The sequence below is a fragment of the Poromitra crassiceps genome, assembly GCF_964638095.1.
Source record: "Poromitra crassiceps genome assembly, chromosome: 6".
Lineage (NCBI taxonomy): Eukaryota > Metazoa > Chordata > Actinopteri > Beryciformes > Melamphaidae > Poromitra > Poromitra crassiceps.
The window spans coordinates 41,148,499-41,170,013 of record NC_139627.1 but is presented as its reverse complement, the minus strand read 5'-3'; the positions used below and the strand labels follow the sequence as shown (position 1 = coordinate 41,170,013).

General features: G+C 43.1%; 1 protein-coding gene across 2 annotated transcripts; it reads left to right on the top strand.

Annotated features, from left to right (window-relative positions):
• Window positions 1-324: 324 nt before the first annotated feature.
• Window positions 325-19,417, top strand: mospd2 (motile sperm domain containing 2). 2 transcript variants are annotated; one of them, XM_083639040.1, is made up of 15 exons: window positions 325-415; window positions 512-569; window positions 1,025-1,180; window positions 2,538-2,624; window positions 2,802-2,956; window positions 4,710-4,770; window positions 4,900-4,938; window positions 5,083-5,207; window positions 5,538-5,711; window positions 13,816-13,934; window positions 16,248-16,341; window positions 16,729-16,825; window positions 17,383-17,503; window positions 18,199-18,304; window positions 18,927-19,417. In XM_083639040.1, exons 1-15 carry the CDS (start codon window positions 383-385, stop codon window positions 19,077-19,079), a joined length of 1,578 nt encoding a protein of 525 aa, XP_083495166.1. In that variant the 5' UTR covers window positions 325-382; the 3' UTR covers window positions 19,080-19,417. The 2 variants fall into 2 exon arrangements, with proteins under 2 accessions (XP_083495166.1, XP_083495165.1); XM_083639039.1 differs by having other exon boundaries at window positions 18,924-19,417.
• The last annotated feature ends 2,098 nt before the right edge of the window (window positions 19,418-21,515 follow it).

Genomic DNA, 21,515 nt, shown 5'->3' with positions numbered 1-21,515 from the left:
CAACATAAATTGAGCTGTTCCTGCCACGTGATACCAATCAAAGTGCATTGTGGGTGAGAGTTGGTACAATGTAAACAGTTAGCATTAGCTGACGTGTCGTGCGAATAGCTAATAATATCTAATGGAAGCAGCTGTGTCGATACTTGCTTAAACGCTTTACTTGTTATCTCGAATATAATTAATTACACATTATATCTAACAAATCAAAGTAGAAGTAAACAATGAAACGGCCACAGGAAGGAGAGGTGTGGCCATACCAGAGCCGAAATGGCAGCGACAGGGCGTCAGTTTCTCAGTTTGCACTGATTCATCAACACGTTTGCTGGAACTTACTGTACTGTATCAGCGAGAGCTAGTTAGCAGGTGCGGCGGAGGCTTGAACATGGCTGAGCTTGACCAACACGAACCGGACCAGGTATCGTTACAGAACACTAGCTTCTTCTCGACAGTTTAGTTTATTTAAATGTATACCCTTTTGTACCTAGCTAACGTGAGCTAACTCTGTTGACAGGAGACTATGAAAAAGATTGAGGAGACGAGACAGAGATTCAATAATGAGTACCTCCAAGGTAACAGTTAACTGTGGATAAACTGACATTAACCTGCTCATTGGCTAACGGTAGCTTCGACATGATTTGTGGTACTGTAATATAAATTAATCGTCATCTGTTACTGTAACAAGTTGGAAAAATGCTAACACTGTTTACTTCTTTAACGTAGCTACTTAGTTAATTACTAAGTAGCAATTGAAGTATGACAGATGAAGTAGTTACTTCATCTGTGACCTGACTGATCATGTCAACGATCGGAGCAAACAGATAACGATTGTAGTTTAACTATGGTCCCTGGTGGGATTTAACGTTACGCATATTTACTAACTTGCACTAACTCATGACAATTATTTGCCAAGTAGCATTTTTTCTGTATTTGTTAAAAGTGGCAAAGACTGTTTCAAAGTGAAATATATATTGACCTCTAAATTCGCTAGTCATGTGACCTACCCTTATTTGTCTTGTGTTTACAGATTCAACAGAGAAATATGACTCCAGAGATGTGGACAGACTTGAGAAAGATGATGCTCTGGTGGAGGGGTACCTGGCATGGAGAATACATGTTGTTGATGATGCCTTGAAAATGATCGATGACAGTTTTCAGTGGAGGAAAGAATATGGTGTGAATGGTAGGAAGATGTGTTGGATTCGTTGTAATATCTTGTGCACACATAACATTAATCTAAAGTTAGATTATGTGGTATATGTTTGTGAGCCAGGCATACAGATCAGTGGCTGTCTTTGTCTCTGCCTCTGGTGTGGATCCAGACAGAGTGTTATTGTGTGTTGAGCACCCTATCTCTATGCGTTCCCTGCTAGAACAATCCCTACTGTTTGTTTTCGGAAGAATTACTCAGAATTGCTGGTTGTTACTCAAGAAATTGCTCGCCTTTTAAGCCAGAAAATTCTATTTGTCAAATATTTGTTTATCTGAAATTGGATTTGTACAAGGGATTAGTATCTAATTTTCACACGAAAGATCATATAAATGCATTATCACATGTTGCACATATTTTGGTTATTCTTATTTGGGAAAGGTTGGTTGACAAAGTGTTAGTGGGAGGATCATGCTATTCACCCCCAGTTCCCCTCCTCCCTCGAACAGGCCCCCCGACCAACCAGAGGAGGCACTAGTGCAGTGCCCAGGACACATACCTTTAATCCGGCTTCCCACCTGCAGACATGGCCAAAATTGTGCCTGTATGGATGCCCGACCAAGTCGGAGATAGCACAGGGGCTCGAACCTGTGCCCCTCGTGTTGGTAGCCAGGAAATCTACCGCTGCACTACCTGGGCGGAAATGTATTGTTGTTCAGCCCTGACTCACATATGGCCATACATTTTTAATTGATGTAGACCTCTTTCAGCTGTATTTTGTAATGCCCTGCAAAAGAAAGAGACTGCCTTGTTGAGTATTGTCCAGGTCTTACATGAGAGATTAAGCACCAACGGAAACTTTGAAAAAGAAATTGCGACTACAAATCATGAAATGAAAGCATGGGAAAGTTTGTAGGAAGCTTGTAAGCACATTTGCTGTTTGTTATAATGCCGCCATGTTCTGTGTAGCTACAGTTGGTCTAAGCCTTGAAATGTTAAAGGATGGGTTTACCGATGGGGAATATGAATATATATTAATTCTTAAAAAATCTTAAATTTCGAATCCGTTGACATTTTTGAAATTGCTTGTTCACAGCCAGAGAAAAAAAAAAAAAAAAAAAAGCCTCCAAATTGCAAGGCGGACTTGGGCCAGATGACGCGAAACGCGTCACCTGGCCCAATTTTTTTTTTTTTTTTTTTTTTTTTTTTTTTTTTTTCTCTGGCTGTGAACAAGCAATTTCAAAAATTTCAACGGATTCGAAATTTAAGATTTTTTAAGAATTAATATATATTCATATTCCCCATCGGTAAACCCATCCTTTAAGCACCAGCTACAATGAAAGGTTTGCCAACACGATATGTGTATATCTGCTTACTGTATGTGTTTCAGATCTCTGTGAGAGCAGCATTCCCAAATGGATGTTTGAGACTGGTGCTGTCTACCTCCATGGCTATGACAAAGAGGGCAACAAGCTCTGTATGTAGATCAGGTTTTTATGGACCTACTTAGTCCTTAAATTTTGGGTACACACAAGATATCTACACCCCTAGAAGTGTATAATCTTAGCCTAAATCTATCCAAATCCATTCATATCTCATTTACTCATTGCTGTCAGTAATGTGAACTTTTCTTTTCTTCTTTTTCTGACTTTAGTCTGGTTCAACGTAAAGCTACACATCAAGGATGCCAAAACCATCGTAGACAAGAAGAAGTATGTTGCTTTTTGGCTGGAGCGGTATTCGAAGAGAGAGCCTGGGATGCCACTCACTGTTGTGTTTGACATGGCAGAATCTGGACTCAGCAATATTGTAAGTCCATGATGATAAAAAAAATGCTTCAAAATTCAAATCTTTTTGGAGTTTCAGAAAATTAGATTTTTGTAATCTATTTCACTTTATTTTTTAATTTATGTGCCATGTGGCCATCTGAGTTTTAATTGCACTCCTGTCTTCCGAGTTAAAATCCAGACCTCTGAGAGAAATGTTTTTCAAAATGTCATTCCCGCCGTATTAAAGATGCTTAGCTCTTATTTAAATATGAGCGTCACTGGAGCCCTGGTGAGCATGCTAATATTTTTCGCTGTTTGAGCCGTAGTCATGGAGGGATTGATATTCTTCAGTGGTTTTAACACTTTGGAGATTAAAGTGACCTTTAAATCCGGTTGGTCAATCCAAGTGCACCGCCTAATCCATAGACTGACTTTGTCCCAGACTCTGGCAGCGAGCGCGCTCCACGGGCCAAATTCGCTCCTGGAGAAATGTCTCAATTAAACACACATAAATCAACACGTGCAAAAGGCACAAAGGATAAATAGCTGTGCAACCCAAATATGAAATGAGCGGATTAGGAGACAGGTTTGGCAAGCAGCTTGATGAAGGTTTAGTGAACCACAGTGGGCTGAAGTAGGCCTAGCCAGTGTGATCTCATTAACGTTCAGCAGCGGCGTGCCTGCTGCATAGCAATGAGACGTGCAGCCAATAATGGAGGCCAGCCTACGTCTCTTATGTGTTAGCATTGATTTGATTTTACTGGGGGGGGGGCAGGTGCATTTGATTTCTAAGCCATTTAACTCTCCCAAGTTTTGTATGCAAATAGACCCTTCTCACGGGGGCCATTTTGTGTCGAGAAGCCAGGGTAAACACAGGTGCAAGCAAAACACTAATGAGGGTTTCCAAATCCCAATCATGGAAGTTGGAAACCCTCATTAGTGTTTTGCTTGCACCTGTGTTTACCCTGGCTTCTCGACACAAAATGGCCCCCGTGAGAAGGGTCTATTGTGCAAAACCTCCTAGAAGGGATTGAGTTAGTTGCATCAAAATGTAAACCTCATAAGGTTATCTCCTGATCAAAATGTAAACATCATAAGGTTGTCTCCTGATCAAAATGTAAACATCATAAGGTTATCTTCTGATCAAAATGTAAACCTCATAAGGTTATCTTATTAAAATGTAAACCTCATAAGGTTATCTCCTGATCAAAATGTATGTAAACCTCATAAGGTTATCTCCTGATCAAAATGTAAACTTCATAAGGTTATCTCCTGATCAAAATGTAAACTTCATAAGGTTATCTCCTGATCAAAATGTATGTAAACCTCATAAGGTTATCTTATTAAAATGTAAACCTCATAAGGTTATCTCCTGATCAAAATGTATGTAAACCTCATAAGGTTATCTCCTGATCAAAATGTAAACTTCATAAGGTTATCTCCTGATCAAAATGTAAACTTCATAAGGTTATCTCCTGATCAAAATGTATGTAAACCTCATAAGGTTATCTCCTGATCAAAATGTAAACCTCATAAGGTTATCTCCTCATCAAAATGTAAACCTCATAAGGTTATTTCCTTGTCTATTTTGGGTTGAGAGACTGTTCAGAGGAACTTGTGGTACATTTTCATATGCCATGAACTGTGTCATTGCACGTCCAGAGGCTGTTAAGAGGGAACAAGCATTTCCGTGTTGAAATCCATAAAACATCGATCATAAATTAGTTGAAGCCCCTCTGTGAGGTTCCGTATATAACCACCAAGTCACACTTTTTGTGTACTCTTTGTTTCAGGACATGGACTTTGTGAAGTACATAATTAATTGCTTCAAAGTATATTACCCAAACTTTTTATGTAAGTAACAAATAAGTACACCATGTTTACTCATTAATAGAGATTTACAACTCCTTTCAACTCAACCTGGGTTTAACGTGAATTTTGAAATTATTTCTACATTGACATTTTTCTTTTTTACCCTGTCAGCCAAAATGATCATCGTGGATATGCCTTGGATCATGAATGGTGAGACTGGAGCCTGCCTTTTTTCTTTAGGTTCACACAAACTTGTATACATTTCTATGCCCATCAGAAGCTGGTCCCGATGACGATCATCTAATCCAAGACATTTTGAACATAATAATACATCTTATTTTCTTTCAATCGTAGCTGCATGGAGGATTGTGAAGACATGGTTGGGTCCTGACGCGATCAGCAAGCTCAAGTTTGCATCCAAATCTGAGATCCACACATTCATAGATCCTGAATACCTGCCACCTCACATGGGTGGAACGGTATGTCATTAAGTCTCTCTACGGTATATGTAGAAGTGTTCAGAATTTACAAATAGCCCTTCTCTCATCTATGTTTTATTAAAGGATTTCAACATGTAGGACATGAGAACACAGGCTAGTCTACATTTTCATTTGGGGGGGGGGGGCAAAATAATACGACATAACATCCACAAATAGCCCTTCTTTACGTCAACACAATCAAAAAACACCAGGTATTTATGGGTTTCTCTGTACTTATCAAGGATATGTGACCACCATCATTTACATTTAGCGTTTACACTCGTGTAAAAACATGCGTGTATTGACATAACTTATTTGGCGACATTCCAGGACCCCTTCAAGTACAGCTACCCTCCCCTTCCTGATGACGACTTCCAAACGCCCATCAGTGACAATGGACCTATTGTCAGCGAGGACGATACGGAAAGTAAAGAGGGTGAAATGGAGGGCAAAGAGACCCTCGAGTCCAGCTTCAACTCTGACGTAGCGATAAAGCCCAAAAAGGTACAAAGCGTTTCAAGTCTATTTCTCGTTATTTTCAGTCCCTTCAGCATGTGCAACCATGGTGTTTCTTATTCCTTGTTCACCAATTAACTCCTGTGTCTTCGATTAGCTCGCATTCTCTAGAAGTCCAACTCTCATAGCTGAATCTGGATCAGTAAATATTGCATTTTTGGATAGAAATGCTACATTGAAGCAATATAAAATGTCAATGTTCAAGCTAAGGTAGGGGGCAGAACCGATGTTTCCATGGTTGTAAAATGTGACGTAATCAGTCTTGAGTTGTTCTGTGTAACCTCGCTCCTTCAATCTAACATCAATAGAGAGGCAAAGTGACCGCCTACTTCCTGCTTCAGCACTGTACCAGAGATTTTCATCCGTTATTTATTTTCCCATACACATTTCGTAAAATGCGTATAAAAATAGTTTTACTGCTTCAAACCAAATGGTACAGATATATTTAGGAACAGGAGAGATCGCATAACATTTCACTGGGACCAAAATGCGCTTAAAAAAAATATATATACGTATATATGTTTTTTTCAGTTTTGGTCAGAGTGAAATGTTCTATGGTCTCTCCCGATTATAGCGTTAGCTGAACCGTTTGGTTCGACAAAGTAAAACTATTTTATAAGTATTTTACTAAATGTCTATGGGAAAATAAATGGCGGATGAAAATCTCTGGTACAGTGCTGAAGCAGGAAGTGACGTTCCACTTTGCCTCTCTATGGAAGGCTTTACTCATGAACACTAACACTGTCATGTTGTGAGCTGAGACTGATTGAGTCGTGATTAACTGTTAATTATCTGGCTTTTTCATGCAGTAGAGTCCATCTCAGTATCCTTCCTGTTCCTAGATGTACTGTAGTCAGAGATTCCTCTTCGCTTTGATGTGTTCCTTCACTCACACAGTCTTTAGTTGTTGTGGTTGTTGTCTTTTAAAGTTGAGTCTGAGATTACAGCATGTAATCGGGGCCGAGACAGCTTTGAATGAAGTGGCAGTAATGGGCTGATTTGGCAGCCGTTGAGCTCTTGCTCATCGTCTCTGTGAAGGTGACTCCTAATGTCTTCGGCTGCTGTTTAATCCTGCCAACAATGCTCAAGACGTCACAGCCAACCTCACTCAGTGCCTCGCCTCTCATCTTCTGAGCTGCTATTAGGCTACACAGCCAACCTCACTCAGTGCCTCGCCCCTCTCATCTTCTGAGCTGCTATTATGCTTCACAGCCAACCTCACTCAGTGCCTCGCCTCTCTCATCTCCTGAGCTGCTATTATGCTTCACAGCCAACCTCACACAGTGCCTCGCCTCTCTCATCTCCTGAGCTGCTATTAGGCTTCACAGCCAACCTCACTCAGTGCCTCGCCTCTCTCATCTTCTGAGCTGCTATTAGGCTACACAGCCAACCTCACTCAGTGCCTCGCCTCTCTCATCTTCTGAGCTGCTATTAGGCTACACAGCCAACCTCACACAGTGCCTCACCTCTCTCATCTTCTGAGCTGCTATTAGGCTTCACAGCCAACCTCACTCAGTGCCTCGCCTCTCTCATCTTCTGAGCTGCTATTAGGCTACACAGCCAACCTCACTCAGTGCCTCACCTCTCTCATCTTCTGAGCTGCTATTAGGCTACACAGCCAACCTCACTCAGTGCCTCACCTCTCTCATCTCCTGAGCTGCTATTAGGCTTCACAGCCAACCTCACTCAGTGCCTCGCCTCTCTCATCTTCTGAGCTGCTATTAGGCTACACAGCCAACCTCACTCAGTGCCTCGCCTCTCCCATCTTCTGAGCTGCTATTAGGCTACACAGCCAACCTCACTCAGTGCCTCGCCTCTCTCATCTCCTGAGCTGCTATTAGGCTACACAGCCAACCTCACTCAGTGCCTCGCCTCTCTCATCTCCTGAGCTGCTATTAGGCTTCACAGCCAACCTCCCTCAGTGCCTCGCCTCTCCCATCTCCTGAGCTGCTATTAGACTACACAGCCAACCTCACTCAGTGCCTCGCCTCTCTCATCTCCTGAGCTGCTATTAGGCTACACAGCCAACCTCCCTCAGTGCCTCGCCTCTCTCATCTCCTGAGCTGCTATTAGGCTACACAGCCAGCCTCTCATCTCCTGAGCAGCTATTAGGCTACACAGCCAACCTCATTCAGTGCCTCACCTCTCTTCTACCTCACTCAGTGCCTTACCTCCCTCATCTTCTGAGCTGCTGTTAGGCTACGGCTACGCAGAGGGTGGTGTGTCAAGTGTGTTACTGAAGCTGCTCCCTGCTGGAGCCGGATTGCCTTTTTCGCCCACCTCAGTTCAACACTGGGCTCTTTCAGAAATCACAGAACGGGTCCCCATTGGCTGTTTCTTTTTGTTCTGACTAATGGCTTTGTGTTTGACCTCGTTGGAGACTGGAGTGAAGCGGCGGTCATGACAGCCTGTTCCCTGCTTGTGCAACCCCATCAAAGAGATGCTCACAGCTTTTAGCTTGAATACATCAACCACCCTCTTGCACTCAGTGTCGGCAAACTGCAGCAGTTGCGCTCAGATCATCGCTATATGTCACACATTCCCTTTGCTCACCACAGGGGGGGCTAACCAGCCCTCCGCTCATCATCTCTTTAGCCTCTCTTCTAGCGGCATGCAAACCAAGCCTGCATGGAATTAGATGGAGGGTGTTAAGGAGGTCATCTCAGGTGCTTGGCGTGGAGAGCGTGTGTCATTGGCTGTGTCCAACCATGATTATTTATTCAGTTTGTGTTGGTATTTATTGAGTGTTTCAGTTATTATTTGCTGTTATTTTTGTTGTTTGGTTTGCCTTTTCTTTCAGTTTTAGGAGTAACCTGGAGTAAACCTAGGGCATAAGCGTGCTGTAGTATATAGCAGCTGTACAGTATGCTAGGCAAACCCCTGTTGAGCTTTTAAGCTATTTGCGTAAACCTGCTGCCCACAGGAGGCTCCTCTGTGTTCCCTGGAGACCCGTCAGGGCCGTGCCACCCAAAGCTTCTCCCGTGAGCCAACTAAGCTCCCGACAAACAAACAGCAATGCTGCCATTGTAAATGAATAGCTCATTAGTCATGCACAACAGATTTAGATTCACAAAACCCAGTTATGCAAATGAGTCAGTCGTGAGCCTCAACAGTAATCCACAGTCGTCATCCGTTTGAAAGGCCTGCTGATGGTCTTACTGTAAAATACAAGCGTGGAATCACCTTGCACTCCTCCTTAGGCCTCTTTATGGTAAGCATGCGTCGACCTGCCTTACACGACCTCTGAGAACATGGTGTGGAGCGATGTCGTGGGGCTCCTTGTTGATGCAATATTTAATTCACCGGGGGTTGATACCTAGCCTGGGTAAACCCATCCCCCACGTGACCTGCTCTCAGACCTGTTCTCAGTCACTATGACTGGGAACTGAGAGAGCAGGTCACGTGGTGGCTGGGTTTACCTAGGCTAGTTGATACCTACAGTATAGCTGTGGTTTAACCAGCACTGTAAGCCTCTGAGCTCTGACGTTTGGAAATCAAGCATTTATTTTGCTTATGAGCCGGGTCCATGGGAAACATGAAGATATTTCTTTGTCAGAGGCTGGAGTTATGCAAATGTTACCCAGGGGTTCCCACGGCTCCTCGAAATCCTTGAAAGTTTGTGAATTTGACGAATAGAAATCAAGGCATGAAACGCGTTTGAAAATAGACACGGGTCATTGAAAGTGTTTGAATTTAGGGTTGCATTCCTTGCATAGAGAATTTGCCTGCAGCTCTCGGCGAATGAAAACAAAATATTTTTGACAAGCGTTGCAGTCGGTGGATTTCTGTCATTTGCAATTGCAACGAACAGACACGGAAGTGTTCACACCTCCTCTCTCTTTTTAATTGTCTGTGAGCTGCTAGTTCTCATTATAAAAAGTCTCAGTGTTGTAACAGTAATTAACCTTGATACATGCCTCAGACTATGCCATCTTAGGTCCTTGAATTTGGGGAATTGGTGCATTGAAAGTCCTAGAAAAGTCCTTGAATTTGATGTTATAGATCATACATGGGCAACATACGGCCCGCGGGCCGTATGCGGCCCGCCGGCGCCCCCTGTGTGGCCCGCGATGGTATTGCAAAAACAAAAAAACAAAAAAAAATTTTTTTTTTTTTTTTTACAGTGCACCTGAACGCAACATGCAAGATACCCGCTGAATAAGTGTCCAAATGTTCATGTCATTCTGGCCAATACTCTTCTGTTATAGCATTTCAGTCTGGAATATGGAATATATTTCAATAATATTTATGACTAAAAGTAATCTCATGTGTAAGAAATGACTGTTCTACATTGAAGTAGAAATTTAAATAATTAACTTGTTGGTTTTGGATTTATTTAGCTTCAAGAGTGCATTTTTGTTCTTGTGTGACCCTCAACACAGGCTTTGAGAATCCCAGGCCACTTACTGATACTTAAGCTTAAAATAACCCACTCATATTCTGGTTTATTTCAAGAAAAACATTTCGGCTAGTGGAAATTCGAATTGGCTGGTAACTTTAAAATCTAGCAGCCATATTGGCAGGTGGTGAAAAAAGTTAATTTCAAGCCCTGCAGGGAGAGCAGGTGGTGACATAGGAGTGCGTGAGAAAAGGATCAAATATTGGTGGTTAAGACTGAATAATGACATCACAACTGTTAATTTAAAATGAGTTATTCCTCTAAACCTGGCTTCAAATGCCCAAAATGTTTCGCGCTGGCGCCGTTCAGCCCTCAGCAAAAACTGGTAGCGAGGACATTTTTTTGTGGCCCTCTCTATCATCAAAGTTGCCCATCCATGGGTTACGGCGTGACAATATTTGTTCGGCCCCCGGCAACAATCTGGGTTTCTCATGTGGCCCCCCATGAAAAACAGTTGCCCACCCCTGTTATAGATGGACCATGTGTATAAGTTAAGTTATGCTTTATTTATCCCCATGGGGAAATTCATCCTCTGCATTTGACCCATCCTCTACTAGGAACCTTCCTAGAACTAGGAGTGGGCAGCCGCAATGCAGCGCCCAGGGACCAACTCCAGTTCTTTTGCCAGTGCCTTGGTCAGAGGCACTGACAGGATTATTAACCCTAACATACATGTCTTTTGGTGGTGGGAGGAAACCGGAGCACCCGGAGAAAACCCACACGAACACAGGGAGAACATGCAAACTCCACACAGAAAGGACCTGGGACGGACCGCGGTTCGAACCCGGGACCTTCTTGCTGTGAGGCAACAGTACTAACCACTGAGCCACAGGGTCGTCCAAAATATGACATGTGCGAATGGTCTCAGAGTGAATGGTCTCGGAGTGAGGCAGGTTGATAAGCCCCTAATGAGCTAGGCTATTTCTGAGTGTGCTAGCCTGCTGCTAGCCTGTGCTAGCCTGCGCTGCAGCTAAAACTGAGGCATTGTGTCTGTAGACACTTCATACCTGTCACTCTTAGTCTTAACGCATTCCACAGCCTTTTGTCAACACTCTGATCCTCCTCTCTGGACCTGAACACTGTAGCTTCCAGCACTGCGTTGATAACTGATCCCTACAGGAAGCTAATGTCCTTTCTTTCTGTTTTGAAACAAGGGCTGGAGGTGGTAAGGCAGGGTAGGATCACACCCACTCAAGGAGCTCAAAGTCCGGCAGATTTCTACAGACTGGAAAGACAGGTGTACTACTCACATGTCTAGTGTTAGTACACTTCCCTCACCATCACCTGATATCGTCAGACTCGTCACCTCTGGACATGTTCGCCCCGCCCCTTGACCTGTCCCGGGACACCCTTTTAAATGTATCCCACTAAAATGCGTTGCACTTGTTAAACTTCAAATTTATTTGATTTTTGACTTTTTTTTAAGAAGGGATACGACAGTGTAGGCTAATTGGTTGATAACCTACATTCTACACATCCTGTAAACATGGAACCATGCCAGCGACTCCTTTCACAATATAATAATTAGCACAAGTGAGAGAAAAGGCAGCACGTCTGTGCCCAGAAACACTAACAACTTATATTTGCAACGACTTCTAACACTTAGAATACTGTTTGATATGATGATGAGGGTTCTCTATGCTGATCGCATAGAGAACCCTGTTGTGTGCGCCTTAGTGTCATATGTATAATTGATATACACTCCACATCATTACACATTTACTAAGCTTGCAGTTTAAGATTATGTTAAATTATAAGCCTTAATTATTTCGTTGTCTTCTAATTTCATACCTTACACAATGTGCGCATAAATCATGTGTAAGTGATTTCTTGTTTGCAATTGAGCTGTGGTCCATTTTATTTCTATGATTCTGATCATTTCATTTTATTAATTGATTTTTAACAATGAATCTGTCTGAAAATAAATGAAGTTATTTTTTCCTCTTTGGAAATCTATACTGGATTTTAGATCATGTGATTTAACGCTAATAATAATTCCAATGACATTGTTTAACACAGTCCCTGAGTATTTGGTTAGCAGTTGCATTGCTTAAAAACACTCCATTTCCAACGTCCAGGTACATTTCAATTTCATTTCAGTATGTTTTTCTTTTTGTATCACATGAGTGCCTGACTGTATTAGACCAGATTTTTTTAAATGATAAATAAATTGAGACATTTCAGAAGCAGCATCTCTTGATATCTTCATTCTGGCAGTAGCGTGGCTGTCAGCCATTGAATTAAGATGACATTTGTGTTGGGGTTGCTAATTACAGCAGAGGACACACTCCCCTTCTGACTCATAATGTTCCCATCACAGAGAGAACAGGCTCACCTTTGCCCTGCCCATCTGTCTCACTCTCCCATCTGTCTCACTCTCTCATCTGTCTCACTCTCTCATCTGTCTCACTCTCTCATCTGTCTCACTCTCCCATCTGTCTCACTCTCTCATCTGTCTCACTCTCTCATCTGTCTCACTCTCTCATCTGTCTCACTCTCCCATCTGTCTCACTCTCCCATCTGTCTCACTCTCCCATCTGTCTCACTCTCCCATCTGTCTCACTCTCTCATCTGTCTCACTCTCTCATCTGTCTCACTCTCTCATCTGTCTCACTCTCCCATCTGTCTCACTCTCTCATCTGTCTCACTCTCTCATCTGTCTCACTCTCCCATCAGTCTCTCTCTCCCATCTGTCTCACTCTCCCATCTGTCTCACTCTCCCATCAGTCTCACTCTCTCATCTGTCTCACTCTCTCATCTGTCTCACTCTCCCATCAGTCTCACTCTCTCATCTGTCTCACTCTCTCATCTGTCTCACTCTCCCATCTGTCTCACTCTCTCATCTGTCTCACTATCCCATCTGTCTCACTCTCCCATCTGTCTCACTCTCTCATCTGTCTCACTCTCTCATCTGTCTCACTCTCCCATCTGTCACTCTCTCATCTGTCTCACTCTCCCATCTGTCTCACTCTCATCTTTCTCACACAATCTGTGGTCCCAACAACACAGTGGAAAATCCGAGTGATTGAAGCATTCACTTCCCCAACTGACCCTTACGCTGCACAATTTCTGATCTGTCAGCTATTGGATGGCCTCGTGCTGTGTATGTGTGTGTGTGTGTGTGTGTGTGTGTGCTCTGTGTGTGTGTGTGTGTGTGTGTGTGTGTGGCTGGTGTGTGGCTGGTGTGTGTGTGTGCTCTGTGTGTGGCTGATTTGGATGTAGAGGAAATGTTACGGGTGTTTTGTTGAAGTGAATGTGACAATGTATCAACCATGTACTGTATCACGACCTCTGTCCTAGTTGAACTCGTCGTGGTCAGGGGGGAGTCTGTGTTGTCAAAGGTCATGAGTTTATTTTGCTTCTGCATTCACAAATGGCCACATTTGTGCTGCGACTGGAGGCTACTAGGAATAAGGGTCAGAGGGCGTTGTCACGAGGGTTTCTCTTTAAAAGGAAATAACTTTTGAAGGGGGCTTCCATTGTGATAACTGATAACGCTTCACCCGACTAAGATGGACCAGTAATGAATCATTACAGATGACTGTCGAGGCCTTCATTAACTGATAGCGTTCTCTGTATGACCGAGGTCAAGGGGCAAACTGCTTTTTCTGAGAAAGTCCCAGATAACAGTCACATGCTTAAGTCATCAGTGTCCTAAGCCCCTTTCTAATTAAGTAGTCTTTGTTGTTTCAGGTGAATTTCCTGGAAGACAGTCTGAGGTCAGAGGACACTGATAAAGGAGACACACCCAATAGGACCAAAGGAGTCAGGAAGCCACTGACCACCTTCAAAGGACCTCTACTACATGTTAGGTACATCTGCATATACACTATCACCTTACAGCCAATCATAGTGGCACCATGACTAGAAGCCATTTGTGTCAACACCAAGAAGCCAAGGTGTAGAGATGATCGACTTATTGACTCATAGGCTAAAGTCATTTATCGATGTGTTTGTACCCTTATAGCTCAATTGATCGAGTCAAATGTGGGCAGAAATGAATGATGTCACCCAATCAATTGTTCACTGGGTAGAAATTGGTTGGTGAAGTTAATTATTTCTGTGGTGCAGTATTCAATGAGAAACATTGACCAATGACCAATTCATCTTTAACCAAGGAGCATTCCTTCCCATATCATCCTATACATATCAAATGTGCAAATGAATGGTCGTTAAATTGCAACGGGTACTGTTGATCTCAACAGGATATTAAGGTCAACGGTGAAGTACAAAAACTTATAGCAGCCACACAATGATGTGATCAGATGTTGTTGATTAGTTTTATACTCCACATCAGTGTTTTTCAACCATTTTTGTGCCACGGCACACTTTTGACATTGGAAAAAAATCCCATCCCAAATGTTACAAAATGAAACATAGTAGCATCATAGTTTGCCGCGAGATCACCGTTTTTGCTTTCTTTTGACGCCTGCTTTTAGTGCAGCTCTTCATCCGGGTTAGGTCTGGAAGGACGGATCAAGGAGGATCAAGTCCAGAGTCAGCATTTTTTCTCTTTAAATATGTTCAAAATCAACAAGGACATTATCAGCTTACTAATCGCCCTACACGCACAGGCATAGAAGAGTAGCGCAACCGTAGCGCTCGACGAGAGCTGTATGAAATCAATTATTTGTTTTGCCGCAATTTAAGATTATTTTTAAATTGTTACCGACCAAATACGTGTGATCATCCAAAGCCTCTTGCCCACCTGAGAAGTCTTGTGGCAGGTGCGTACTGTAGGTCGAGTAGATGCGAAAACGTATTCAATTCATGTTTGAGCAAAGACAGTGTGCAGGTGTCCCTTCTTCTTCCACGGACCAATTAAGTGAAATTGGACAATTTCCCACAGCACATGGCTGCTCCACATAATAGAAAAGCTTCTTCATTTACCATTATAAGAATTGTATCATTGGGTTGGCCTCGTCTTTGAGATGAGCTTGGTAGGCTTTCAGATACTGTATGATGTTACTCTTCATTTTCATAAATCATGTCAGAGTTTTTTTTTTTTTTTTTACAGAGTAACAACGTCTTTGATCTGAGGTTTTTTGACAGCCCCGGGCTAAGTATTAAAGTGATCAACAGATTTATATGAGCCTTAAATGCAACTACGTTTCGGAGCTGTTGGCCCTGCTTCGAGACTGGGGGGCTTTAAGGAGTGGGAGGGGGAGGAAGACTTTGATCTTCAGTATGTGTTTGTCAAAGGGTTCCGGAGCCTACAGAGTCACTCTGGGCTCAAGGGAGCACCAGTCTCCACAGCTTGTTTTACTGGAGAAAAGAACACAGCAGGACATAAAAAAATCAAATAATAATCTTTGTTCTTAACTGTTCCAGTCCATGGAATATAGCCTAGCTGCAGCAAGGAGAAAACATATAAATACTGAACAGAAATTCTAATCCTTTTGGTGATTTGAAAATGAGCCCTATTGGCAGTGTAACGGTGTACTGAAGTGTTTCGCTGAGGCTGAATTCATCTAATCGCACACAAACTATTTTGAGCTTAGCGAGACGGTTCGGGACTTGGTTAGAGGGAAGCACAGATCGAGTGTCAGAGAGTGTGGCTGCCTCACGGCTACTTTTTAGGCCATGGATGTGCTTCTACTCCACATTTCACAGCGTCAATGCATGATCGGGGCTCTTCTCTGCCTTCAACCTGATAATAATGGGGTGTAATTCCTCATGTTCCCTGTGGAGGGGCTCAGATATTGGCTGCCCCAGCCACCCCCGAGCCCCGACAGCTCCATATGGGTCAGGGATAAATGCAGCACATCGGAGACTGTGAGAACGGCCCAACGGATTCTAGTTAGGAGCGACGTTACATGGAAATGTCTGTATTGGAAACGATGCAAACATCAGGGATAATCACACCTCACAGACTGCAAGGCCTTCGCAGGAAGCTTAGCAGGCCAATCAATATTGCGAGGGTAGCACAGAGAAGAGCAACAAAGCATGCTGCAAGGGAAATTGAAACTCCCGTCTGCATCTACCAGTTTACTTCAGCATCGGAGTGCCTAAAAATACAAAGACACTTTATGACAAATCATGATTTCTTGAGAGCCCATTCATGTGGTTCCTGTGTGTCTCTCTGCCTGCATTCATGTGGTTCCTGTGTGTCTCTCTGCCTGCAGCCCTGCCGAGGAGCTCAGCTTTGGTTCAAAAGAGACGGAGAAGAAATGCCTCATTATTCTGAACAATGTGACCAAAAATCAAGTGGCCTTCAAGGTGTGTTCCGTTATGCTTATAGCCCATTTTATCACAAGCATGTCTCAAACACAACTTCAGTTACATACATACCATTATCACAAGCATGTCTCAAACACACCTTCAGTTACATACATATACATACTAGACGTTTATTACGATGCAACACAACCACAGAATATCTTTGGACTGTGGGAGGAAACCCAAGCAAACACGGGGGAAAACATGCAAGTTTCCACACAGAAAGGACTGGGGTGGAGATTTGAACCCACGACCTTCTGGCTGTGAAGCGACAGTGCTAACCACTGAGCCACCATGTCGCCCATGTTTGCATGCATGCTAGCTTGTGAGCATAAAGTGTGTGTGTGTGTTCGTTCTGTATTCAAGCTGCCTCTCGTGTGTCCATAGGTACGAACCACAGCACCTGAGAAGTACAGAGTGAAGCCCAGCAGCAGCTGTTGTGAAGCAGGTGCATCGGTTGATATAGTGGTGTCCCTACATGGAGGTACGGCACTTTAACCCTGCACTCAACTCCACTCAGGGCAGATGTTTCCCAAAATATAAGCAAGTTCAGAATAATCAAGTGGTCCAGTCTCTTACCGAGCGGCTGACAAAGTGCTGACAGAGTGGCCGCTTTCTTTTTCCTACATGCATATTTCAAGAGAGATAAAAGAGAAAACCTTCAGAAACCAATGTTGTGCGAGTTCAAATGTTTTGTGGCCTTCAAGCACTGAAATGTCAGATGGGGCTGGCTTACGATGTGCTGCACATGGCCCAGAAGAATCAGCCCCCCCCCCTGTCTTTTAACATGAGCGGTTTTATTATCACTGTGTGTCTCCAAGTCAGCTGGCAGCTGGTCATTCCACCTGACTACCGTATTTAAACAATGAGTGACCTGAATTACCCCTTCGCATTTAATGAAGAAAGATAACCCGTCTTTTGTGAACTTTGATTATATCTCTACATTGGTGTGTGTGTGTGTGTGTGTGTGTGTGTGTGTGTGTGTGTGTGTGTGTGCGTGCGTGCGTGCATGTGTGTGTGTGTGTGTGTGTGTTTGTGCAGGTTATCAGGCCTCTCTGCAGGACCGATTTCTAGTCATGGCTGCTGAGATGGACAACACTGGAACACAAGAACTTGCACAGTTCTGGAAAGAAGTACCGAAAACCAAGGTCATGGAACATAGGTACAAGACTGTGGTCCTTATTCAGCCGTGTCACTTAATTAGCAAACTAGATTGTAAGACAAGTCATGCCTTTTCCAAAGCCATCTTTGGTTTTACAGTCTGGGCCTTTATTGATTTTTATTTTATTTATTTTATTTTGCCTTTATTTAGACAGGAGTAGCCCTTGAGAGCAAGCTCTCATTTGCAAGAGTGCCCTGTTACAGCGAAACATATAAAAAGTTACAGATTTACAGACAAACAAGATAGAACAAACAATAAGAGCAGGTGATAAAAACACTTTAAGAGTGTCCTGGAGTCTGTTCCATTTGTCTGGAGCATAGGAAGAAAAAGCAGTCTTTCCCTGTTGGGACCTCACACGCAGGACAGACCATCTGATATAGGTCTGTGAACGTGTTTGATAACTTACAGTGTTATGACCGAGGAGTGAGGACAGATAACTTACAGTGTTATGACCGAGGAGTGAGGACAGATAACTTACAGTGTTATGACTGAGGAGTGAGGACAGATCTAGAGGAAGCTTTCCAATCAGAGCTTTGTAAATAAACAGAAGACAATGTTGCACTCTACGAGCCATCATCTTGTTGAAGTCAACGTGTTGACTAAATTCACCATGGTGTCTTTGCCACACAGATTTTCACACTACAGTCGTGACACTGCCCTTGGCGGCTGCTAATGCTCTCTGCTCCTTCCTGTAGATTACGCTGTCACGTCCTGGAGAGCATTAAACCAACACTGAGCCTTCTTGGGCTTGATGGCCCTGTGGAGCCAGGAACCAATGGGCATCAGGATCTTAACATAGCGGTGAGCTCTGATTGGAGGAGAGGCCTTCATCCACCAGACTGCTTATTATCTTTTTGTTACAATTTATTTGCTACATTTGTTCACTGTGATACTCTTGACTGCCCTTTTTTAGAATGATTTTTTAGATTACGGTAGTACTATTCTTGTGACTAAGTTCAGTGTTAATTAACTTTGGTTGTACAGGATTAGTCAAGAGATAATTTAAGTTAATTAACACTGAAATGGGATGATGACACTGGCTGAGGACTTATAGACGGTTTCAACTTGATAATTCAACTTGATAATAAACATTCTAAATTACCCCTAGCTAACTTCCTCTTCCAGTGTATACAGTGTATGATGCCAATACAATAGCTGACATGAAATAAGCTAGGTTTCAAACTGTTCCCAAGCAACACAATTCCCTAAAAACATCTATATTTCCCCCCAGTAAGTATAAGATGTAGGTTAAATATAGGTTTGTTCAGTAGTTCCCCTATTAAAAAAAGTCTAGTAGCACCTAGTCATGAATCACCTCCCTGGATAATCATTACATTCTTAATTTATTGTACAGTGTTAATGGTTTGATGTGTGTCTGATGACTTTGATTATGAATGAACTGAAGCAAGTGTTTCCCCAGCAGCTCATGCGAGTCATGGCCTGCAACGCGAGGGTGGAGCAGAAGCTGGATGGCTGTCTGTGGGTCCAGAAGCTTCTCGTCGGGCTGGTGTTGGTCCTGATGCTGCTCAACCTGCAGTGTCTCTACCTACTGGGCACGGCCGGGCGGCCATCCTGACCCGCCCGGAGCGGCAGAACTACTCCTGCATCTGTCTACCATAGACACACAGACGTCCAGCGGCTCCGTGGTTAACCATCTGAGGTGAGCTCACCAGTGGAACCAGAGCGGACCCGCTCCTCTCCCTCTCCATGGGCTGTTGTCATGGAGAGATGGTGTATTCTCTGGCAGCAGTGAATTAGAGACATGGATTTGTGGCATTTTCAAGTTGCTACGGGAAGATTTGGATTAATCTCTTTTCAGGCACTCGAGAGTCACAGTAGCAGCAGCGACTCTTTAACCATGTCAGATGAAATCAGTGTATTTTTTATGACCGATCATGGCATAATAAATGAAGAGTCTATGGCAAAAGTGACCAAATGTAGAATTTATTTTATTTTATATTTGATTACCGGTATATAGTATTTCTGATTTTAATGTACATTCTTTAAAATATACATATCTACGGTATATAAGAATAAAGGGGCACTGTTTTTATTTATCTGCTTCTCACATTGTGCTGGATTACTTTTATCGTGTTTGTGCAGTCAGCTATTTACTGAGGCAGCGATAAGAAAGAGTGAACTTTTCCAAAGAGCAACTACACACACACACACACACACACACACACACACACACACACACAGCAATATGTCTCAGCCACTTAGCAGTAACAGCACTACAACTTCTCTTTTGCGTTTTGCATAAATACCCACACTGTTGCCAGGCTTCTCTGTAATAAAAGCCTCATCAGTGCAGAGGTGTCTAATTGAAAACATTGCAGTGTGTGACCTCGCTAAACCTCTCCTCACTCATCCCTGGGAGCCAGGGGAGATCTGTGTCTGTGCTATCTCCGCTATCTGTTTTAATTACGCCGACACTGGCAAACTAAAAATACCAAAGCAATTACTGGTCAGAACACGGACGTGGCAGAGCCCACTCTCGTATAGCTCAGTGGGAAGGCTTAGATATCTATAACAAGATCCAGCTCGGAGCGATCAGACTGCAAAAGCCGCCGCACGGAGGGACGATCATGCTTTGGTTATTATAACACGATGCTCTCGGACTCGTCTGGCGTCAACATTTGCATCTGGTTTGCAGTGCGTCGTGGTTGCTTGCTGCTTCCATTTGAATAACGATTTGAATGAGTCAAGCAGCGGAAACACGTTGCCTCCACAAAGTCCCGGGAGATCACATTATTCTGCTCTTCATTTTGCAACTCCTTCTATTTTGGTGGTTACCATCCACATGCTTTCCTGTTTCCCTGCTCTTTACCACGCGATTGTAAAAACCTCTTTCTGCAGTAATGGCTGTTTGTTGAAGGCATTTGTCGGAGGAGAGTTTTAGGAGAACACGTGCGGGCTGGATGTAAAACTTGCATTATGTGTTTTACTTCAGCCCTCAGTGAGAAATGCATCTGCTGCTATTTGGGTAGTAAGTGCATGTGCGTTAAGAAAAGGAAAATGGAGTGCTTGGCTCTCTAGAGAGTAAAAGTAAAAGCTTTGCCATCACTTCATCACACACCTTAGTGGGCTGACTCTTAAGTGCGTCAGTGCACCTCACTGTACCTGACTCAAGCCAGAGTCGTTCAGGAGATACACCACCCCCCCCCCCCCCAGTATTTTGTTTTTTTTGCTCACCATTGTAAATCTCCATCTCACTGTCTGGCTGAATATGATCATACAATTTATATCCACTTTGACAAGAATCACAGGTATCTCTTTGCTGAAGCTGTGACAGGGGGGCCTCTGACAGGGCCTTGCTGCAGCCGCCCCCCCCCCTCTGGAATGCCCTCCCCAGTCACATCTGAGAGGCCAAAACTCATTGTCTTTCATACTCATGTCATCTTTCCAAAAAAGCCTTCAAAACCCACCTTTTCACTGTTGCTTTTGACCTATAATCTTTTTCTCTCTGTCTCTGTCTCTCTCTCTCTCTCTCTCTCTCTCATCTATTTTAATATTTTCTCTCTTTATTAAAGTTGTTTTATCCTGTATTTGTAAAGTGTCTTTGACCACGGTCAAAAGCAACAGTGAACAGTGAAGCGCTAATATACATTACATTACTAAACATACAATAATGAGTATTCATGTTCTGTAATTGTACTCCTATTCTAATATTTCTCATATTTCCATTCTTATACTTATTAAACAATAATTAGAGAGAGACCATGATGATGCCAGCCTTAAAATGAGATATTCCTCTAAATCTGGCTTCAAACGGGCAAAATTTCAAATGTAAAATGGCAAAAAAAAAAATCCACTGGCGCGCAAGCGTCTGACTCCTGCAGAACTGGCCCCCCCAAAGCTAAAAGTCAAACTCCGCCTATGCGTCCAGGCTGTGTAAGGGTCATGGATACAAATGCATTAAGCCTTCATAAGTTGTAAGACCTAATCAATATTATGGATGAGGGGGAAATATGACACCATTAGCAGAGATGATGCAGTCAGTGTAAGAGCG

Bases quoted from the DNA above. Each gene is read 5' to 3' on its own strand.
- mospd2 (XM_083639039.1), top strand. From the start codon at position 383: ATGGCTGAGCTTGACCAACACGAACCGGACCAG. The intron at 4,771-4,899 runs GTAAGTAACAAA...TTACCCTGTCAG, and splicing joins ATATTACCCAAACTTTTTAT to CCAAAATGATCATCGTGGAT. The intron at 4,939-5,082 runs GTGAGACTGGAG...TTTCAATCGTAG, and splicing joins TATGCCTTGGATCATGAATG to CTGCATGGAGGATTGTGAAG.